Here is a 17,532-nt window from a genome sequence, read left to right as displayed (position 1 = left end):
GAGACTAAACTGAATTTCCATGCGTAGTGTGGAATTCTTCAGCTTTAGTGGATGTTTAACCACACAAATGTGTGTGAAACTAAGCAGGCAGGGAAAAAAAAAATCCTTTCTGGTCCTTGTGGTATTACCTATTAAAAATTTTAAACTAGAGGAAGAAAAATGTTTAAATGAAAGCTGAGAGTATGCTGCTTCTCTTTTTGCAGATACAACAGTTTAATGAAACACAAGGCGGAATTGGAAGAGTTGGAAATAGTTTTAAAAACAGAGAGAGAGGTTCTGCAGCAAGAGAGGAGGTCAAATGCAATAACCACTGGGGAAAATCAGAAGCTGAGGGAGGAACTGGACAGGTATGGTTCCCTTGCTAAATTCTTGTATACATCATTAAAAAGTCAATTATGCAAAACACTTAGATGTTTTGCTGTGTTGTATTAACTGTAGCTCCAGAATACCTTCATTTAATGTGTTTTGTTAATTTTTCTCAATTTCTGTCTTGTTAATTTGATCATTTTGTTTAACTCATTTAAGATTATCAACTTCACGGACACTGCCAACAAACAGTTAGTCAGTTCTTCAGACATGGTCTTATGCTGGGAATTTTGCTCATTGAAAACAAGCTTCCATGTGTAATTCAGTTCACAAGTGTTCCTGTAATGAGTTGTTTCCAAGCACTTGTCTTTAAGTAAAACTACAAAACCCCAGTAATATCTAGAGGTGTGTGAAATGCTACCCAGCTTCTTTTCCCTTAAGGGGAACTGTTATTTTTTTTACACAATAAGATTTAGTTGTAGGAGTTACCATTGCTATCTATTTTCTGCTGCCCAGAGAAAGCTGCCATTTGTTAATACTAGAGAGACTTGATTCGTGTTATTAAAATTGGGCTTAGTGATTTGTATGATCACTGGGTACTTGTTAACTCATGTCCAAACCCCTTTGGTGAGCTAGCATCTGAACTTTACATAATGCAGCAGTAAAACGTACACCCCCCCCTCACAACCTGTATCCCTGCTGGGGCTCTCTCCATTGTAACCAGTTCAGTGCCACTGTTCATACTACAAAGGCGTTTTGAGAAATGGTTTGGTACAAGTAAGGGGCTAAGGTCATATCAAGGTAAAGCAATGTCAGATTGAATCATATTTAAAAATCACATGTTAAGTTCAGTCACGAAAGTTTCATATGCCGTCCTGATTGTAATGTGCTTTAGAATACTGCAGAGCTCCACAAAGGAGGTTTCCTCAAACTTGCTGTTTTCAACTCTGTTTCTCTAAGGACAAAGGAAGGTGTTGCAAAATGTTGATTGCAGTGCTGGCAGAGAGCAAGGCTTAGCTGATCTGTCAGCAGATACAGAACTTAATCTTTGTAATTTATTTCTCTATTTAATTTTATACCTTCATGATTTGTAGACATTTTTAGATTTACCAAGAGCTATAAAAGAATGCCCCAGTATCATCTTACAACATTACAATGTCTCACAGCTCAGGACACTTTAATGTTCATATTTCATGCATCAGGAGAAAAATTCTGAGTGTTTTTTATTTGTTCAAGATAGAGCTGCCTTTATATCCAAGCACACTTAAATACACTGTACCTCAGAAATTTGTGCTGAGTTTTTTACATTGATGAAACAGCAGGTTTACGTTTCATCTGCTTTCCTTTCAGTTCTTTTGTAGTTTTCAAATACTTTATAATGCTATTAGTACTTTCTTAATAAAATTTTAGTACATGCTTAGAATAGAAAACATATTTATTAGTTAGTCTTTGGAATTTAATGTTTGATTTGGTGACAGCTGCACAGTGATGGTGTGGTCTTTGAATGTGAGGTACTTTCTATGAAGTGTCCTTCATAAGCCTGCTGGCTGCTTTGTGTTTAGGGTGAATTTTTTGCACAACCAACTAAAGGCAGAATATGAAGGCCTGCATTCACACACTAAAGAGCTGAAAACTTCCTTGAACAACTCTCAGCTGGAGCTGAATCGTTGGCAGGCTCGCTATGATGAGCTGAAAGAACAGCACCAGTCTATGGATATCTCTCTGACCAAGCTGGATAACCACTGTGAGGTGAGTAGCTATAGGTAGGTATACTGCTCGGTTCCTGTGGGAGTGCTAACATTCATTGTGTGAAGTTTTTGGCACACTATGTATGGAAGGTCAAGCTATATGGTTGTAATAACACCCCTATATACTTTGAAGTTTATCGATTCATACCCTAGGTTGCTATGCTGTTGTGTTAGCTTGATTATGGTGCGCTTTGAGGGAAGCCAGATGCAGAGGAGAGATTAATTTCTCTTGTTTAACAGCTGCTGTCCCGTCTAAAGGGAAATCTGGAAGAAGAAAACCATCATCTCCTGAGTCAGATTCAGATGCTGAGCCAGCAGAATCAGATGTTACTGGAGCAGAACATGGAGAACAAGGAGCAGTATCATGAAGAACAGAAACAGTACATGTAAGAAACTGGAGATTTGAATTGTGAAACCTAAAAGAGTCATGTAGACAAATGTAGGATACAAATCATCTATCAGGAGTAGAAAGACAGGCAGGGGAATGGTAGGTCTACTTGATACCTGGCTAGTAAAGGGGATGTTTAGGAGAAGATATACGTAATGAGGAGAAGCTACAAAATTTCTTTGTGTTGCCTTACCACAAAGGGATGTTCAAGAGACACCTGGACAAGCACAGCTTCTTTCAAATAATATAGATGAACCTATATGGAAGACTTAGTTATAAAAGCTGGAATGTACCCAATGGTACTTCTCAAAGGTTTCTGAAGAGCTTGGAGAAGAGCAGAGTTGGAACAAAAATTTAGTCTTAGAGTTATTTGATGTTTAGATTCCTGAAGAATAGCAAATATTCATACTCCTGTAGTTTTTTTCATTTGCATTGTAAGAAATATTTCCTTTGGTGGTGTTTTTAAGGATGTAAGTGTTAACATACACCCCATGCACAGGGTGATGTGCTTAAGTGAGATACCCTGTTTAAACAGATCGTTCATTTACAAAGAATCCTTTTCTCACTGCAGTGAATTTCTCTTACAAGTGTGAAAGAAGGAAGAACAGTGTTCTTAATACCAAGAACTTTGATTCAAGCACCTCAGGAGGATGTGGGAGTTACTGACTTGAGTTTTATTTCAGTACTGGATTATATGGTTGAAACATTAGAAGTTGTTTGCTGAAATTGGCTGAATACAGTTCAAATGTACTCTAAGCATATTTACCCAGGTGTCTGACAGTTCTGTGGTGGAGGTGCATTAGACCTACTACTTGAATGAAAAAAGATTTATGAACATCCACTGTGCAGGTTAATAAAATAATGAGTGAAAAAAAAATAGTAAAATTACATGGCACTGCTCAAAGTGCTTTGGCACTGCTTGCAGGAGACCAAAGTAGTCTTAAAAAGATGAAACATTATTTATTTCTCTAGTTACGACAGTAAGCAGAACAGGAATAAAATACCCAGTTATCATGTAGACAAGAAGTTCAGACTATGTAAAGATCTTAACCTTTAAGTAATTGTCAGTGCTCTGTGAATAAGACTGAACAATCAGCAAACAAATTTTCAAAAAGCAAAATAAGATTAGTTTTAACACCCAACAAACTAACTCTGCCTGAGTTATTAGTGGGTAATCTAGCACCAATCTACCGTTGTTATTTAACCTTTCATGCGTACTGCGCAAAATCACCCATCAGCAAGTTTGGTAGGCTTTTGCATTTGCCCTATCAAAACAGACAGTGAATGAGCTCAGTAGGATTCGAAAGGTTATGGGATAGGAAGACATTTCAGTCTCTTTCCTCTCTTGGTGGCTTTTGGTGTTCAATTTTTTGATTGCGCTGAATTTCATACAGATGGTTCAGAGTGTGCTTTTCCCCTTCACAGTGATAAATTGAATGCCTTAAGGAGACATAAGGAAAAACTTGAAGAGAAAATAATGGATCAGTACAAGTTTTATGATCCTGCTCCAAAAAAGTAAGTCCCATGTGGATTGAGTTCTGCTACTGTTGTACAGATTTGTGAGGGTGAGAAAGGGCTCTCCATAACTGGAGATAACAGATGTTTCGTCTGAAATAAGGACAATGTCATCTCCACTTCTCTCTTCATTGTCACTCTGCAAGCCATTCCCTGAAGCAGCAGGGAGTTGTGTTAATATAGAGCACAGTACCTCATGTGGGGCCCACTGTTTTAATACTGGAATCTGAAACAGTATTGGAAAAAAGCCACTTTGCCCTGTTGAATATCATCTTGTCCCTAGCAGGGGGGAAGCACCCCCCATGTGGTGACTAAGCAGCAGTAGAAGCTTCCAGAGCTGCTCTTTCAAAGGGAATAAGCAGTCCACTGGAGAGAAAGGACTTTAAATAATTATATTAAGAAAAAGAAAAAAGAGCCAAACTAATTCCACCACGCATAGTTCTGACTGGTAGCCTTAGCAGAGAGAGGGATTCATCTTTAAAGCAGTTTCTTCACTTCTCAGTCTGTTCTGTAGTAAAGCTTTTCATACTGTTACAATGTCTTATGTGGATCCATATGTACAGTTTCGATTTCTAGCAGAGGGAATGGTTGTCTTTCCTACGTTTCTCATGCTGAAGAAATACTTCTGTAAAATAATTTTGACTTTGAGAGAGAAATGGATCTCAAGCTCTGTGAAATTCATGCTGCGTCTTTCCAACCAAATCATGACAGTAAACAAATAAGAACGTAGGATGACTTGATGGCTTTAGCACAGCTGTAAACTTCAAGGAACATTTCTTGTAGTGTTTAATGAATTCCATTCACAAAACCTGCTTTATCAGGAAAAACCACTGGATTGGTGCCAGAGCCTTAGTCAAACTAATCAAGCCAAAGAAGGAGACTACAAGGGAGCGGTTGAAACCAGCAGCAGAAAGCCCTCCATGGCATTCTGAGCCCGCAGAGATGGTAAACTCTCCATCTGCCTCCCAAAAACTGAAACATCAACAAGAGACTCAGGATAATACTTCTCAAGGGTCAAACTCTATGGAAGAGAGAGAACGCTCTGGGGGTTCTTCAAACAAAGGTAAGGAACGCCCAGCCTAAATTCATGAGCTGAACAGTATTTTTTGAAAATATTTTTAAAATATTTTTTTAAATAATATATGATATGTTAATACTCCATCACATTTTGGTTTATATCCTTTTTTTTAGTAAACTAAAAGTTTTAGTAAGCAAAAATAAAAAACAAACTAAAAAACTGAGTAAGCTAAAAGATGGGATTGTATTGTTTTGTATTTAGTTTGGTTTATTCCTTTTATCTACTACTACTCCCTTCAGCTTTTGTACATAGTTTCTTGGTTTGCCTGAGTATATTGCATGCTACTGAATAAGTTGGTGGAAATACTTCTTTTACTGGGGTTTTGCAACAAATCAGTTCAAAGTTGGACCACATAGCGTTATGGTTCATTAGCAACTATTCTTCAAATGGGTAATAGCTGGTCTTACAGCCGTTGCCAGGAGATGGCGCACAGGCAAAAGAAATAACAGGAAATGCTAATTTGTTGTAATCTAATTATTTTGGAGGATGATTCCGTGTTTTGACTTTGAATCAAACTAAGAATTTGTTAATGTAAAGTTTTGATATTTTTTTAACACTTAAAGTGAACGCAAGGAAGATGGAATTATTTATTTCTCTGTCTAGTTAGTTCATATAGTAAGTCAGGTGTTCCCAATTATGGGAAATTGAAATAAAGCTTCTCAAAATAAATAACCTATGATCTTTATTCAAGGTAAAATATATCCCAAGCTTTACTTATTCTATTGAGATCACTTCTATCAGCTTCTATATAGATCGTTGTCCTCCAGAAATACTTTTCAATAAGCAGTTTTGAAATTAATCCTTAAACAAGAATTCCTGTCTTCCCACTGAGGAGAGTAGGAAACAGAAGAGGAGCAGCTGAGGGAGGGTAGAACTGTTGTTATAAACTACTGCAAGAGTCTGGCTGAAGTTTTGGTTTGATTGGGTTTTATATTTCCATTTCTCCATTCTAATTCTTCAGTGTCGTTGATTCACTTAAAATAAAAATGCATGTCTCGGATCATCTGTGTGATTTCAGAAGATGTTAAATGTTTAACGTGTATCCAAATTCAACCTGGGAATTTGGATTTGGATTTCCACAGAACAAGGACCTTGTGGAGTACCAGAGACAACGCAGTCTCTGGGACTTCAGTCTTTTTGATGTTATATGAAACATGCTTACATTGAGATGATGAGCATTAGTGTTAAAGCCTAAAAGACATCTAGGAAATTTGAGTATATTATCACCGAGTAACACTCACACCTATTTGATTTTCCTTTATTAAGTAAAAACATTTTGGGTAGCCTAACAGTAATTTCTTAATGGACTTGCATGTATTTTGGGTATATGTGTTAATCTATGCGTTAGTCTGAGTCAGATAAACTATCATTAATTATGACTTCATCAGTCTTCCAAATGTATGTGTTAGTCTTTGTTTAGCCTTTTTCGTTTTTACTGGTTGCATAGTCTTTAATCTGGTTTAAGACATTTTAATTTTTATTTACAAGGATTTTTTTACTTTTTTTCTTCTTCTTCTTTTTGGGATACCTGGGTGATAACAATTTAGCTGCGCAGCGCAAAAAGATTGCCTTTTTGAGAAGCAAAATCAAGGATAAAGAAAAGTCTCCTAAGTCTCCATCGAATCATCAATCTCTCTCTAATCGACTCCGGTTCTGGTCGTCTTCCGACATCCCATCCTCTCCTAATGAACCTCTTTCTTTCCCGGAATTGGGAGATTTCTAATACCTTCTCTTTAGCATTTATCTTCATTTATTTCTGACAAATATTTTAAATAAAAAAAAAAAATCCCACGTGCCTTAAAACAACACACACCTTGATAGAAACACTCAGCATGTCTTTACAATACTCTAAATACAAGCACAGATTAGTGAACATGGACTTAAATTTTCCTGTAGAAGATGAATCACTATTGCACACTGTGGATCATTTCTTCAATGCAGCACATTTTTAGGGGACCTCATGGCATACAGTTTGCGTATGTATATTGGCTGTGGTGCATGTTATAAGTAAGTGAAGTTGCGATGTGCTTTGATATTTCCTTGCAATCACATACTTGCATCGTGTCCAGTTGAAGTGTTGAACTGATTTGCTGTTGCTATGCTTCGTGCAATGTTGTAGTCCTACTAAAATACAAATTTAACATAAGCAGTCTCAAATCCTGGAGATTTTCCCAATATTCTGTGCCGTTAAATGCTAAAAATGGCATTTTTTTTAACATCTTTGTCTACTTTTAAGTAGTCTAGCTTTGAATATAGAGTGGAAGGTACTGGGAAAATTATTCTCCACAAAGTGTCTTGATGTTTGCATTCAAATCCACTGTTTAGCAAGGCTTTACACTTCCAGCTACAAAAATTCATCTTGAATTGAGCTAAAAATTCAGTTTCAGCTGCTTCAGCTTTGATGAATTTTTTTTGAAGAAGAAGAAGAAGAAAGTACATTTATTCTCTTAAGATTAGGTATAACTTTGTTTGTGGATCCATTGCCCGGAATTCTTACTGCCTGATAGTCATGACCTGGTGGCTTCTGAAATGCATGTGTGGGTCCAGTCCCCACTCTGTGTTAGCGAAACGCATGCAGCACCAACAATATGCTTCAGGGAGCTCAGCAGAGGCCAAAAGATCTCATCTCCCTTATGACTCTGAGATGTGGTCCCTCTGTGGCACAACCAAGGACACTGGCGCAGCAGCCTGTTGCTGCCTGTTTTGGGATTTATAGAGAACATTTGTCTCCAGGGCAATTAATAGTTCTGGCATCTGTGGAAGGTGTTAAGTGCGTCTACAGAGTCAATTAGAAATACGGATTTGCATGGCAAGCTTTAGCCAGTAATTGCCCCTACTGGTGTGCCATAAACTTCAATTCTGAGAGCGAGTGCCAGCCCGGTGCTATGGAGCACACGCAGACTGAGGGAGAAAACTTTTTTTCTGAAGTCAGCTTCCAGGGATCGTATAAGATGACAGTGACTCAGTCCATTTCTCTAATACAGCTTTGCTGCTGCTCTTGCTTTGAACTAACCGTCTGTCCATTGTCTCTGCAAGCTGTTTATTTTTACCACTGCACTCTGCTGTGTTTTCAGCATTTAGTTACAATTACTTAAGCAAGTACTCCATAGAAAGATACAGAAAACTGGAATCTTGCATCTCATTAAGGGTGTTTCCTGTAGTAAATTCTTTAGATTTTGTTCTGTGTGCCTTAAAGTGTTACATTCATGTTACAAGAAATGAATTAACTTACCTCATCACTAGGAAAGATGTCTTCAGCCTTCTGAATCTAAATAATATTCTAGCAGGTAGTTTTTGTAGTTCTCATGCTAAGATCCCAGGAATTCAACTTAAAAATCATTGCACCAGAGCATCCTAAGAACAGCAGAGTTTAACCTTGTAGAGACTGAGCTCTTACCACAGCGAATATGTAAACCTGAAAGCAATTAGCTTAGCGTGCGGGTCATGCTAGATAATTTCCAAATCAGCATTAGTTTTCTTTGAATAAGAGCATGACTTCTGTCACTCTTTACTTATTCTATTTTATTACTGAAGGAAGTGCTTATAAAATGTACCTGCAAGTAATAACGTTATGACAATTTCACACCTCACTTACTTTTTCTGCATTCATGTCTTTGCTCCTTTTCTTCCTCTTTTCACGGTAGTTGTTGCATGTATAATATCAACCCTCCCACTGACACTAAGCAGCCCTTGTCACTCCCACACTTTACAGAGAGCATACATGATTGAAAAAACCGGTGGCAGAAGTTTCCTATCCAATACTGAACTGTTTATGGAAAAGCTTGCAAAACTAGTGCCTCTGTTGTGCAGTTTCTTTGTGCCTGCTTGTCATGTTTGTATGGGCAGATAAATACAAATCTCCTAATGCTGTTTTTCATTGACTCATATTTATTTACCTCTCTCCCCCTCAGTGCTAGTGGACCTAAAGCAAAAGAGGAATTCCCATCACGGAGGCAGCAATGATAATGTTGAAATCTCAGCAGACTCGGTGACAAAACACTGCTGTGTGGAGCTGGGTCCCAGGACTTACTCGACCTCAGCCATTCATCTGCACACTTCCACTCCCATCTCCAGGCTCCAGAGCAGACCAAAAGGTGTGCAGTGCATTTGATATACCAGCTGTTAGTACAGATAAGGCTACTGTGTAGTTCCTGCTTGGGTGAGACACGGCTTCTAGTGGCATTCAAGTACAAAACCAGAGGAGTAGTGTTTTCACTCCTACAATGGTTTAATTGATCAGATACAGGATTTCCTTACTCTTGTAATGTCATCAACTTAACAGACCACATTTGGATGTCAGTTCTCCCATGATTCCCTGCACAGTGGTTTACAGCAGTGATTAGAAGATGGCTTCTCTTCTAATGTTGTCCCTATTAAAAAAACCAACCCCTCTTGGTCACTTCAGTCTTCTACACTGCTGGAATGCATTGGAGACTGACCTGAAGGATTAACTCCCTGTGTTTAATATTGCCTTTTAAGTTTTGTGTTCTTTACAGGCTATAATTCAGAAGATAATCTATGTGAACAGTCCCCTGAGCTAGAGTTTGCATGCGCCAGAAAGCACGGTAAGCTTGTAGTATATGCAAATGCTCTAAACATCTACATTAACATTTGTTACGTTGCATCCACATGAACTGTCCTAATGCGTTTTAGTTAAATTAACATGATAGGATGAGATGTAGTAACACAAAACTGTTTTGGGAATGTGTGTTTAAGTACTTCTGGTTTTTTATTGAGAAGCTTTTAATGGACATTTTCCCAAAATAAATTTTAAAAAACTATGCTGACATTGAAATGAGTTGCTTTGCCCCAGCAACAAACCCTTTAATGTATGTCCCGCAGATTTGTTGCTGATTTTTCTGGACAATGTTAAATTCCTTCCTTAAAGAGTGAATCAGCAATAAAAAAATAAAAAATTGGAGTGGGGAATGTGGTTGCACAGCAGGAACACTGGTGCAACTGCAGCACTGTCTGCTTAGAGATTTGTGGAAGGCTTAATTTGCAGGCTGGTTACCAGCTCCTTCCAAAGAAACTTCAGTCTTTACATTGCTTTGTTTACGGTTGCTGTAAAAGCAAAACCTAGAACATGTTTCTTTGTGCAACAAATAAGTGAGAAAAACATGGATCCTGAGCAACTTGAAATGTGAAAATGATTTCTACTCTGTCCAGAGTTTGGCATCCTGTGTATTTTGTGTTGTACGTTGTTAATATTTTCAAAGTGACTTAGTTGCGTAGGTTCTATTTTCAGAAGGCAGACCGTAGCCAAGTCTTTTAGAGAATCAGAGGAACTTAAGATTTGTTTGTTCAATGTGTGTTTTGTGTTTTTCAGTGTCCAGGCCAAACAGTTTAGAGAGCAGTAGAAATGCTTCCAGCAGTAGTTCACCTCTCAATTTGAAAGGTAAAGCTTTTACAGCCGAGTTCTGACAAACAGGAAGTGAAATTCCATGAAACAGTGTGCAAAATGCTGTTTTCCTTCCAATTAAATTTGAAGACTGTTTTGAAATTGTAATGATTATGCAATCTGGACATGTCTGTCTTGAGAATAAAAACTGCTGGCAAGAAGTATTTTTCTAAGATCGATTCTGGCAAGGGGTGACTTTCTAGGCAGGCAGTCCAGTTTTGCTTCAGTCTGACTGGTGGCATATTGTGGGAATTATCAGGCCACTCTTAGAGTCCTTATACAACAACAGGTGTCTGCTGTTCGTACTCTGTACACAGCTTGTGTATGGAATCACTGTGCTCTGTAGATTTGCTTTTGCTGAAATTATGCATCCTTGAAGGATGCCGGGAGACCTGGCACTGTGGAAAAATCCACTTTCTGCTTTCCCACTGGCAGGTTCTGGCTCTCAGATCACACACAGCCAAGACTAGGAGATCTTCCAGTGGCACAGAGGTTGTAAAGAGGCTTCCTTACTATCTGTGTTAGTCCTATTCTTTGGACAAGTAGTTGTGCTCTTTTAACAGAGAGGCTCAAAGTATGTGCTTTAAGACATTTACCAGGCCTGATTTCTCAAAGTTCTGACTGCCTTGAATTCTATGGGGGAAGAAAGTAAGGTCAAAAATGCCACCTAGTCTGCATGGAAGTGAACCTGGATGATGAATTTCCTACCTCAGTGAGAAATCTCCTGAAATGAGGTAGGAAGAATGTCTTTGATGATATTTATGCTTCTTCTCAGGTTCCTTAGATCACATCCATGGTAGAACCGAGAGCCTCAGCAGTGAAGATATGGTGCCAAGCAGAGAGGCACCAGCCTTGCTCCAAGATGCTTATTCCTTTCACTCTGCTTCTGCTGTCTTAAGCCCTAGCAGCAGGCACGAGTCCTCCTCCCACAGGAATGGTTTGATCGCTTATGATACATCTCAGAAGAGTACTCCATCCCAGTCTTACGCAGGCAGGCAACGGTCTGCCTCACCTGGTAGTGAGATGGTAACTTTGGAAGAGTTCTTGGAAGAAAGCAACAGGCTGTCCCCACCAAGTGTAAGTAAATAGAGCTAGATAGCCCATCTCAGATGTCGAAAAACTCTTCAAAACTGATCCAAGGGGATGAGAGCATAGGGAAACAGGGAAAGACAAGAAGATCTTTGTTCATACGTGTGGAACTTGCAGAGAACTATCGAATCTTGCAAAATGAATGAAATAGTTCCAACAACTAAGGCGAGATTAACTTCCACGCAGCACTCTGCTCATTTATTTTGGTGTATCAGCTATGGCAAGTCAGGCATATAATTTGCTGCAAGTACTATGTATTGGACTGTTAGGGATTTTTAATATCAAACACTTGTGGTCAAGGTTTCGTTTTATGTCATTAGTTCTAAGCTCCAGGTGTTCTTATTTATAAACTGATAAATTTTCTGTACCATTTTCAGCTGCTAAATCTGTACTTATAAGTGAAACCTAACAGTAGTTTTCAACTGAAGTGCAAAATACTCATTTGTTAAAACCACCTCCTAACCTGAAAATACCATCAGTGCATTTGAGAGAGAATATTTTCCTTGCCGAAGGAAGTTCTCGATGCTTTCACCATGCTGCACGTTTGTGTGCTGACTGGCACTGTTCTGTTGGTTCAGTGACTGCAAGAACGTGCCACACACTGAAGCGTTTTGTCAGAAATTAAATGTTTGGGTTTTAGATGGCATTTGTCTTTTACTGCTAGGACATGCTGTACAGTAGTGAGGCAGTGCAGTATGGAGTAGGTTAATATCTTCAGAACAATTCACTCATAGTGTAAGTGAACAGATGTTTCTGTTTTATGAATGCCTTGGTAACACTATTGAAATCAGCAGAGCTGTACTATTCTATGGCATCAGTAAATTCTGGTCCTTGAATTTTCAGAGCAATATTCAAATATACCTTCTGTTCCCTCATTCTAAATACAATTTGTGGCTTTGAGATGTTTAAACTTTGATATGTTTTTTTGTCTGTAACTACCTGACCATGTCTCCATTTTCATTCTTTCTGTCATCCTTGTTCCTTTTCAGCATCGGCGCAGTTTAAATGAGAGAGAAATGATTTCGTTGCACCAATTTCTGTTAGAAGCTGATGCACTGTATCACTCTTGCTACTCCCTATGTCCTTCCCTCCATCAGGAACCTTCGCAGTCACTCGAATCGGTCCTCAATCATTCATGTCCCGACAGCCTGAGGCACAGAACAGGCAGGGGAAATAGGAGATCTGCTTCACTGTATATCCCCAGGGTATCCATTGTTCTTGCTATGAAGGCAACAGCTCCCAACTTACCACAGCTTTTGCTAGCATCTTAATACCTGTAGAAGCATACTGTAATTCTTAGCTGTTATTTTAAAGGCTGCCAGATCACTTGCATTAATTGCTTAAAACATTTCCAGTGCCTGTTCATATCATGCGTGTTTTTGGAGGACTAGTCATTCTGTGATGTTAATGTGTGTAACAGAAGCTTAAAGTGAAGTTAAAAATAACTCTTAGCGCTTTAACATTTAGTTGAGCATAGAAGTCTTCCCGCTGCGCTATTACCATTGATGGTGTTCACTTCTAGCAAACGAGTTTTGTGACTGGAACATTTGGAACACTAGCGAAATGAATATATTAAGCTTTAACATACTCCCTAGAGAAGAGTAAAGAAATAAATTCCATGAGCTTGTTTCAGCACGTTTTTCGTGAAGGCAGCATGTTCCTTAACTATTCTGAGCATGCCTTTTACTAATAGTCCAATGGCAGCTGATCAAACATCACCATTTTTGGATTGCATGGACCATCCGCATGAAATATTTATTGTATATTTTCTTTTACTGCCAGGTTAATTGTCTGACTTGAAATTTGCAAGTTAATTGTGGGCAAGCAATAATTTCTCCATATTTTTAATGATTTTTTTGTACATTTTATTATATTGTACACCCAGCTTTTAACATATATAGTATATTGACTGGGAGAGCTGAGGGAAATCAATGGAGAAGCAATGCAACTTTCTTGTAATGCACATCTCCACAGAGTGTTCTCTCCTGTTATATCCCTGAAATTACAGTAGTTATCCAGATGAACTGTATTCTGCTAGATGACAGACCATCATTGATATCTGCTGGTACCAATGGCTGTCGTTAATGTGATATTGATGTTACAGTGACAGTGGCTGATGTGAAAGGAAGCAAGAGAGCTACTGCCCAGGTTGCAAGTGAGGTGAAGTTTTTTAAATTTGAGACCATTAGTCTGGCAAACAAGGCTGTCATGATCTAATTATAATGAGCATATTACTCCTTGATTTGGTTTTATACTCATTGTAAACATTTATAGCTTCTGATCTCCATTTTAAATATAAAATCTATGTTTTTATTTGGGTTGAATTAAGTGGGAAGATCATCTGAACACCAAGCTCTGCATGATTCTTTAAACAAAAAATGTTGTCATTAATGTGTCATGTGCATATTTTCTCACACCAGGACACCTCCAGTAACAGAGATGACTTGCTCAGCGATTATTTTAGGAAAGCAAATGAGCCTTCAGCTGCTGGGAACCTGCTGGTTCAACCGTCCAGAAAGGAGACTGCTAAGATGTCCACTAGTCTTGTTGCTCCAACTGTGAAGATGACCATCGCCAATGAAGAAGGAAGAACAGCTAAGTCTGGAAATTACATGAAGCCAAACCTTAGACAAGTTGAACCTGAGCCTCTGGCAAACTCCCAGGGGTCCCTTAAGCTTTCTCACACAGCACAGCACCAGCCCACCAGTGGTACGTGGCAGATGGCACAGCCTCAGCAGCATGGAACCGCAAGCAGGAGGAGTACGTCACTGAGCAGGGCGTTTAGCTTAGCCTCTGCAGACCTTCTCCGAGCCACTGGCCCGGAGGCATACAGGCAGGAGAGCCCTCAGAAGTCAGCAGCAGACCTGCGTGGGGGCAAGGACACTGTCAGTCAGGCTGCTAGGGCTTCTGCGCCGATGAGCTCCCAGGCAACCTTAAGAGAGAGGCCCCAGTCTGCAAAGGCGGCAGGTTCCTTGCAAGGTGTCGATTCCCGCTGTCGGCAGGTTGATGCAAGGCGCCTTTCCCTGGCCTCACCAAAAGATGAGAGGCCACTCTCCTTCCATCAGTTCTCTGCCTCACCCACTGCATCCACCAGCAATCTGAATGTGCAGCAACAGGAGCGTGTGAACCCTGGGCAACACTACTCACCCACATCACACGCTCCCTCTAAAGTCAAACCCAAGCCAGCCCCTCGTACTGGGGAGGTGGCCACAGTGGCCCCTGCCAGAGCTCTTTCCAGCAGCACTGAGGGAAATACTTCCCTAGGGCAAGGCCACGGTGATACCCTGCTTACCAAGCGCCAGGGTAAACTACCAGAAGGCAACTCTGGGGCTGTGGAGGAGCCCATGAGAGGAAGCAGCTCCAGCAGCACTCCTGGGTCTGCAGATACCCAGGGGGATCAGCAGACAGTTTGGTATGAATATGGGTGTGTGTAACCTGCGGATGCAGCTAGTAGTATGTGTTTGGCATTGCTGACGTCTGGGTCACATTTGTCTAGACACTGTGCCAGGTCTTAAAAGGCATCACCTGCCTGTTGATCTGAGTGTTCTCCGGGTACTATTTTCTAGTTGGACAAAGTATGGTTAAGAGAAACAAGGAGCAAAACCCCAGCCATTCTTTTGACACTGTTGTGCCTAAAGGAAAGTGGAAGCCTGACCTAATCCCACAGCAGGCTTGGCACCTGGTTCTTACAGGTGCTGAGCATTCCCTACTCCAGGAGAAGCTTAGCAGGGTCCTCTGTCATTGCTGCACTGTGCACCCCTCCTACCTGCATTAAAGAAGAGTTTCACAGGTCATGTGTGTGCACTGAACCCAGCCCTGCCATTGGTGTGTAGCTTAACCATACTGAAAAGGTCATATAAAAGCCAAACTTCTCCCCCAAAGACAGAACCAGACTTGGCTTAAGTAGCTTAAAGAGAAAGCTGAAGAGCAAAAGTGTGCGGATTTGTTAAAATCAATTCTTCTTGCCACAACCATGTTTTATAGAGTAGCATGTAGACTTCAAGGGTCACATCTCAAGCTTCCCAGCTGGGACTGTGTAAACACAGAGAGGCCAGTGTAATTACCTCACTGCCTTCGCTACAGCTGCAGCGCAGTGGATCCTTGACTCTGCAAGCCAAGTGGTGCTGCCTTTTGAAACTTGTTTTATCTTTATACAAACACTGGAACGAATGCAGCCTTTCAGGGGAGATGCCATTTCAATTGCAAAGGTGGCATCTCGTGTACAAAAGTGTCTTGTATGTATATAAGAAGCTGAAGTATTGTATAGGAATGCTGTGTAAATTGTATTATTACATCCTTGTGTGCACGACAGCCCACATCCTAAGCAATATGTGAGATTTTGTCTCTTAGAAATCCCTGTTTATGTCTCCAAGAACTTTGCTCAGTATAGAAAGCAAATAATTTTGTATACATGTGAAAGAAATATACTTTTTAAAAATCTATTTATGTTCAAAGAAGTTCCTTGTATGTTTCTGTCCAGAGCGTCATCGGCTGCTTTATGTATATATGATCAAATTTGTATCTTTATTTCTATTTCATGTTTGTAAAGCTGTTTTTCTTGCAATAGACTAAATCCTTAAAATAATACTTGTTTTGCTGGTTCTGATTTAATCTAGTAAAAGCTAAAACTGATTCAACTGAAGATGTTTTTGTTATCTAGTATGTAGTAATCCCATTCTGGAAACTACAAAATTGTTTATAATAAAGATTAAAATAAAATAGATGGATGTTGTACTTTTTTCCCTTAGGGAGAAAAAAAAAAAACACAAACCAACACCAAAACAACCACCCATGATTCATGGTGCTGGGTAGAGATCTGTCTGCAATAGCTTTGTGTAAGCCTCAGTCTTGATTTGCGTCTCTGTGTGGCAGAGTTGTGCTTGGTTTTGTAATGTTGCCAGAAAAGAAGTATCAGAAATTTTTCTGTTTGGTCGTCACCTGCTTGCTGAAGACTTCAGGAGGATTGATCATCACATGACTTACAGGTTGCTTTACAATCAGACCATTCGATTTTATGCTTCTTAGACCACTTCAGACAGTGCTAAGCGTGCTGTCAATTTAGACCAAGCCTGCATTTTGTACAATCTGTTTCATGCTTAACTCTCAGGATGCCTTGCAAAAGTGAGAAATTATTCATCTTTGAACCTGAAGAGAATGGCAAAAGGGAACTTTCTGCCTTCTCTGCTATTTTAATTGCAAGCCATAGTTTGTGCAACAATTTTAAAATTATGTGCACTAGAGTAGTTTTAGAACATAGTGAGTGTTTTTGATAAACAAATTCTTCAGAAATTCTCCCTCAACATTGATTCTTGGCCAGATCACTAAAGACTGATGTTTCTCCCTTGTTTCAGCTCCTTTTTGGAGGCTTGTGCTCAATCGCCCCGCAGGCTGCACTGCTGAGGAATTGATCTGCAGGTTGTCAGTTACTGTAGGTATGTTTTTGCTATAAATATCTACCTGGTCACTTACACCTTAGTTGTCATTCTTTTGAGTTATTTACAATTGTTTACTTTCTCAGTTCTAATGAGTTTGAATAAAAAAAATGTACTTAATGCTTACATAATACCTTTCAAGTATGGCGTAATTTTAAGTACAGACGTTATAGCCTGGAACAACTGTTGAAGCACACGATGCTGTGGCACTTGGACATTCTTGAGAACATTAAGGAACATTTTGATGTAGATGCCTGTCCTGCTGTGACAGGTGCAGTCATTTTGCAGACTGCTCAATTAATTGTTTTTAACTGTTCTTTGATAAACATAGTGGCTCCCAGGTTGGTGTGCTCCCACTGGTGCCGTGCCATCAGGTAAGAGCCAGGGCGGGTGAGAGAACAGGACTTGCCTGCAGCAAAGGTGCTGCTGCTCTTTGCCTTCCTGGGTGTCCAGAGCAGTTGTTGGTAGGATAAACAGGTGTTTCTGTGTGTCAAAGCTAACATGGCAGAGAAGTCAGTTGTGTTTAGAGAGAGAAAGTAATGGGCAAATTTCCCGCCTTTGCCGGTGGAGCTGGG

At 39.7% G+C, this 17,532-nt stretch overlaps 1 protein-coding gene across 5 annotated transcripts in view; it reads left to right on the top strand.

The window, feature by feature from the left end:
- Nucleotides 1-16,186, top strand: part of CCDC88C (coiled-coil and HOOK domain protein 88C) — a 99,731-nt gene extending 83,545 nt beyond the window's left edge. Inside the window, exons 21-31 of one of the 5 annotated variants that reach the window (XM_086614082.1) lie at nucleotides 204-347; nucleotides 1,869-2,055; nucleotides 2,295-2,440; nucleotides 3,868-3,957; nucleotides 4,779-5,020; nucleotides 8,947-9,129; nucleotides 9,532-9,600; nucleotides 10,365-10,433; nucleotides 11,212-11,513; nucleotides 12,515-12,730; nucleotides 13,946-16,186. In XM_086614082.1, coding sequence (XP_086470208.1) covers nucleotides 204-347; nucleotides 1,869-2,055; nucleotides 2,295-2,440; nucleotides 3,868-3,957; nucleotides 4,779-5,020; nucleotides 8,947-9,129; nucleotides 9,532-9,600; nucleotides 10,365-10,433; nucleotides 11,212-11,513; nucleotides 12,515-12,730; nucleotides 13,946-14,959 — 2,662 coding nt within the window. In that variant the 3' untranslated portion in view covers nucleotides 14,960-16,186. The remainder of the gene's footprint in view (nucleotides 1-203; nucleotides 348-1,868; nucleotides 2,056-2,294; nucleotides 2,441-3,867; nucleotides 3,958-4,778; nucleotides 5,021-8,946; nucleotides 9,130-9,531; nucleotides 9,601-10,364; nucleotides 10,434-11,211; nucleotides 11,514-12,514; nucleotides 12,731-13,945) is intronic. The other 4 variants (XM_086614078.1, XM_086614079.1, XM_086614080.1 and 1 more) reach the window with 4 other exon arrangements.
- The last annotated feature ends 1,346 nt before the right edge of the window (nucleotides 16,187-17,532 follow it).

Source organism: Tauraco erythrolophus, chromosome 6 (genome assembly GCF_009769465.1).
Source record: "Tauraco erythrolophus isolate bTauEry1 chromosome 6, bTauEry1.pri, whole genome shotgun sequence".
NCBI classification, from domain to species: Eukaryota; Metazoa; Chordata; class Aves; order Musophagiformes; family Musophagidae; genus Tauraco; species Tauraco erythrolophus.
This window is presented reverse-complemented; position numbering and strand designations above follow the sequence as displayed.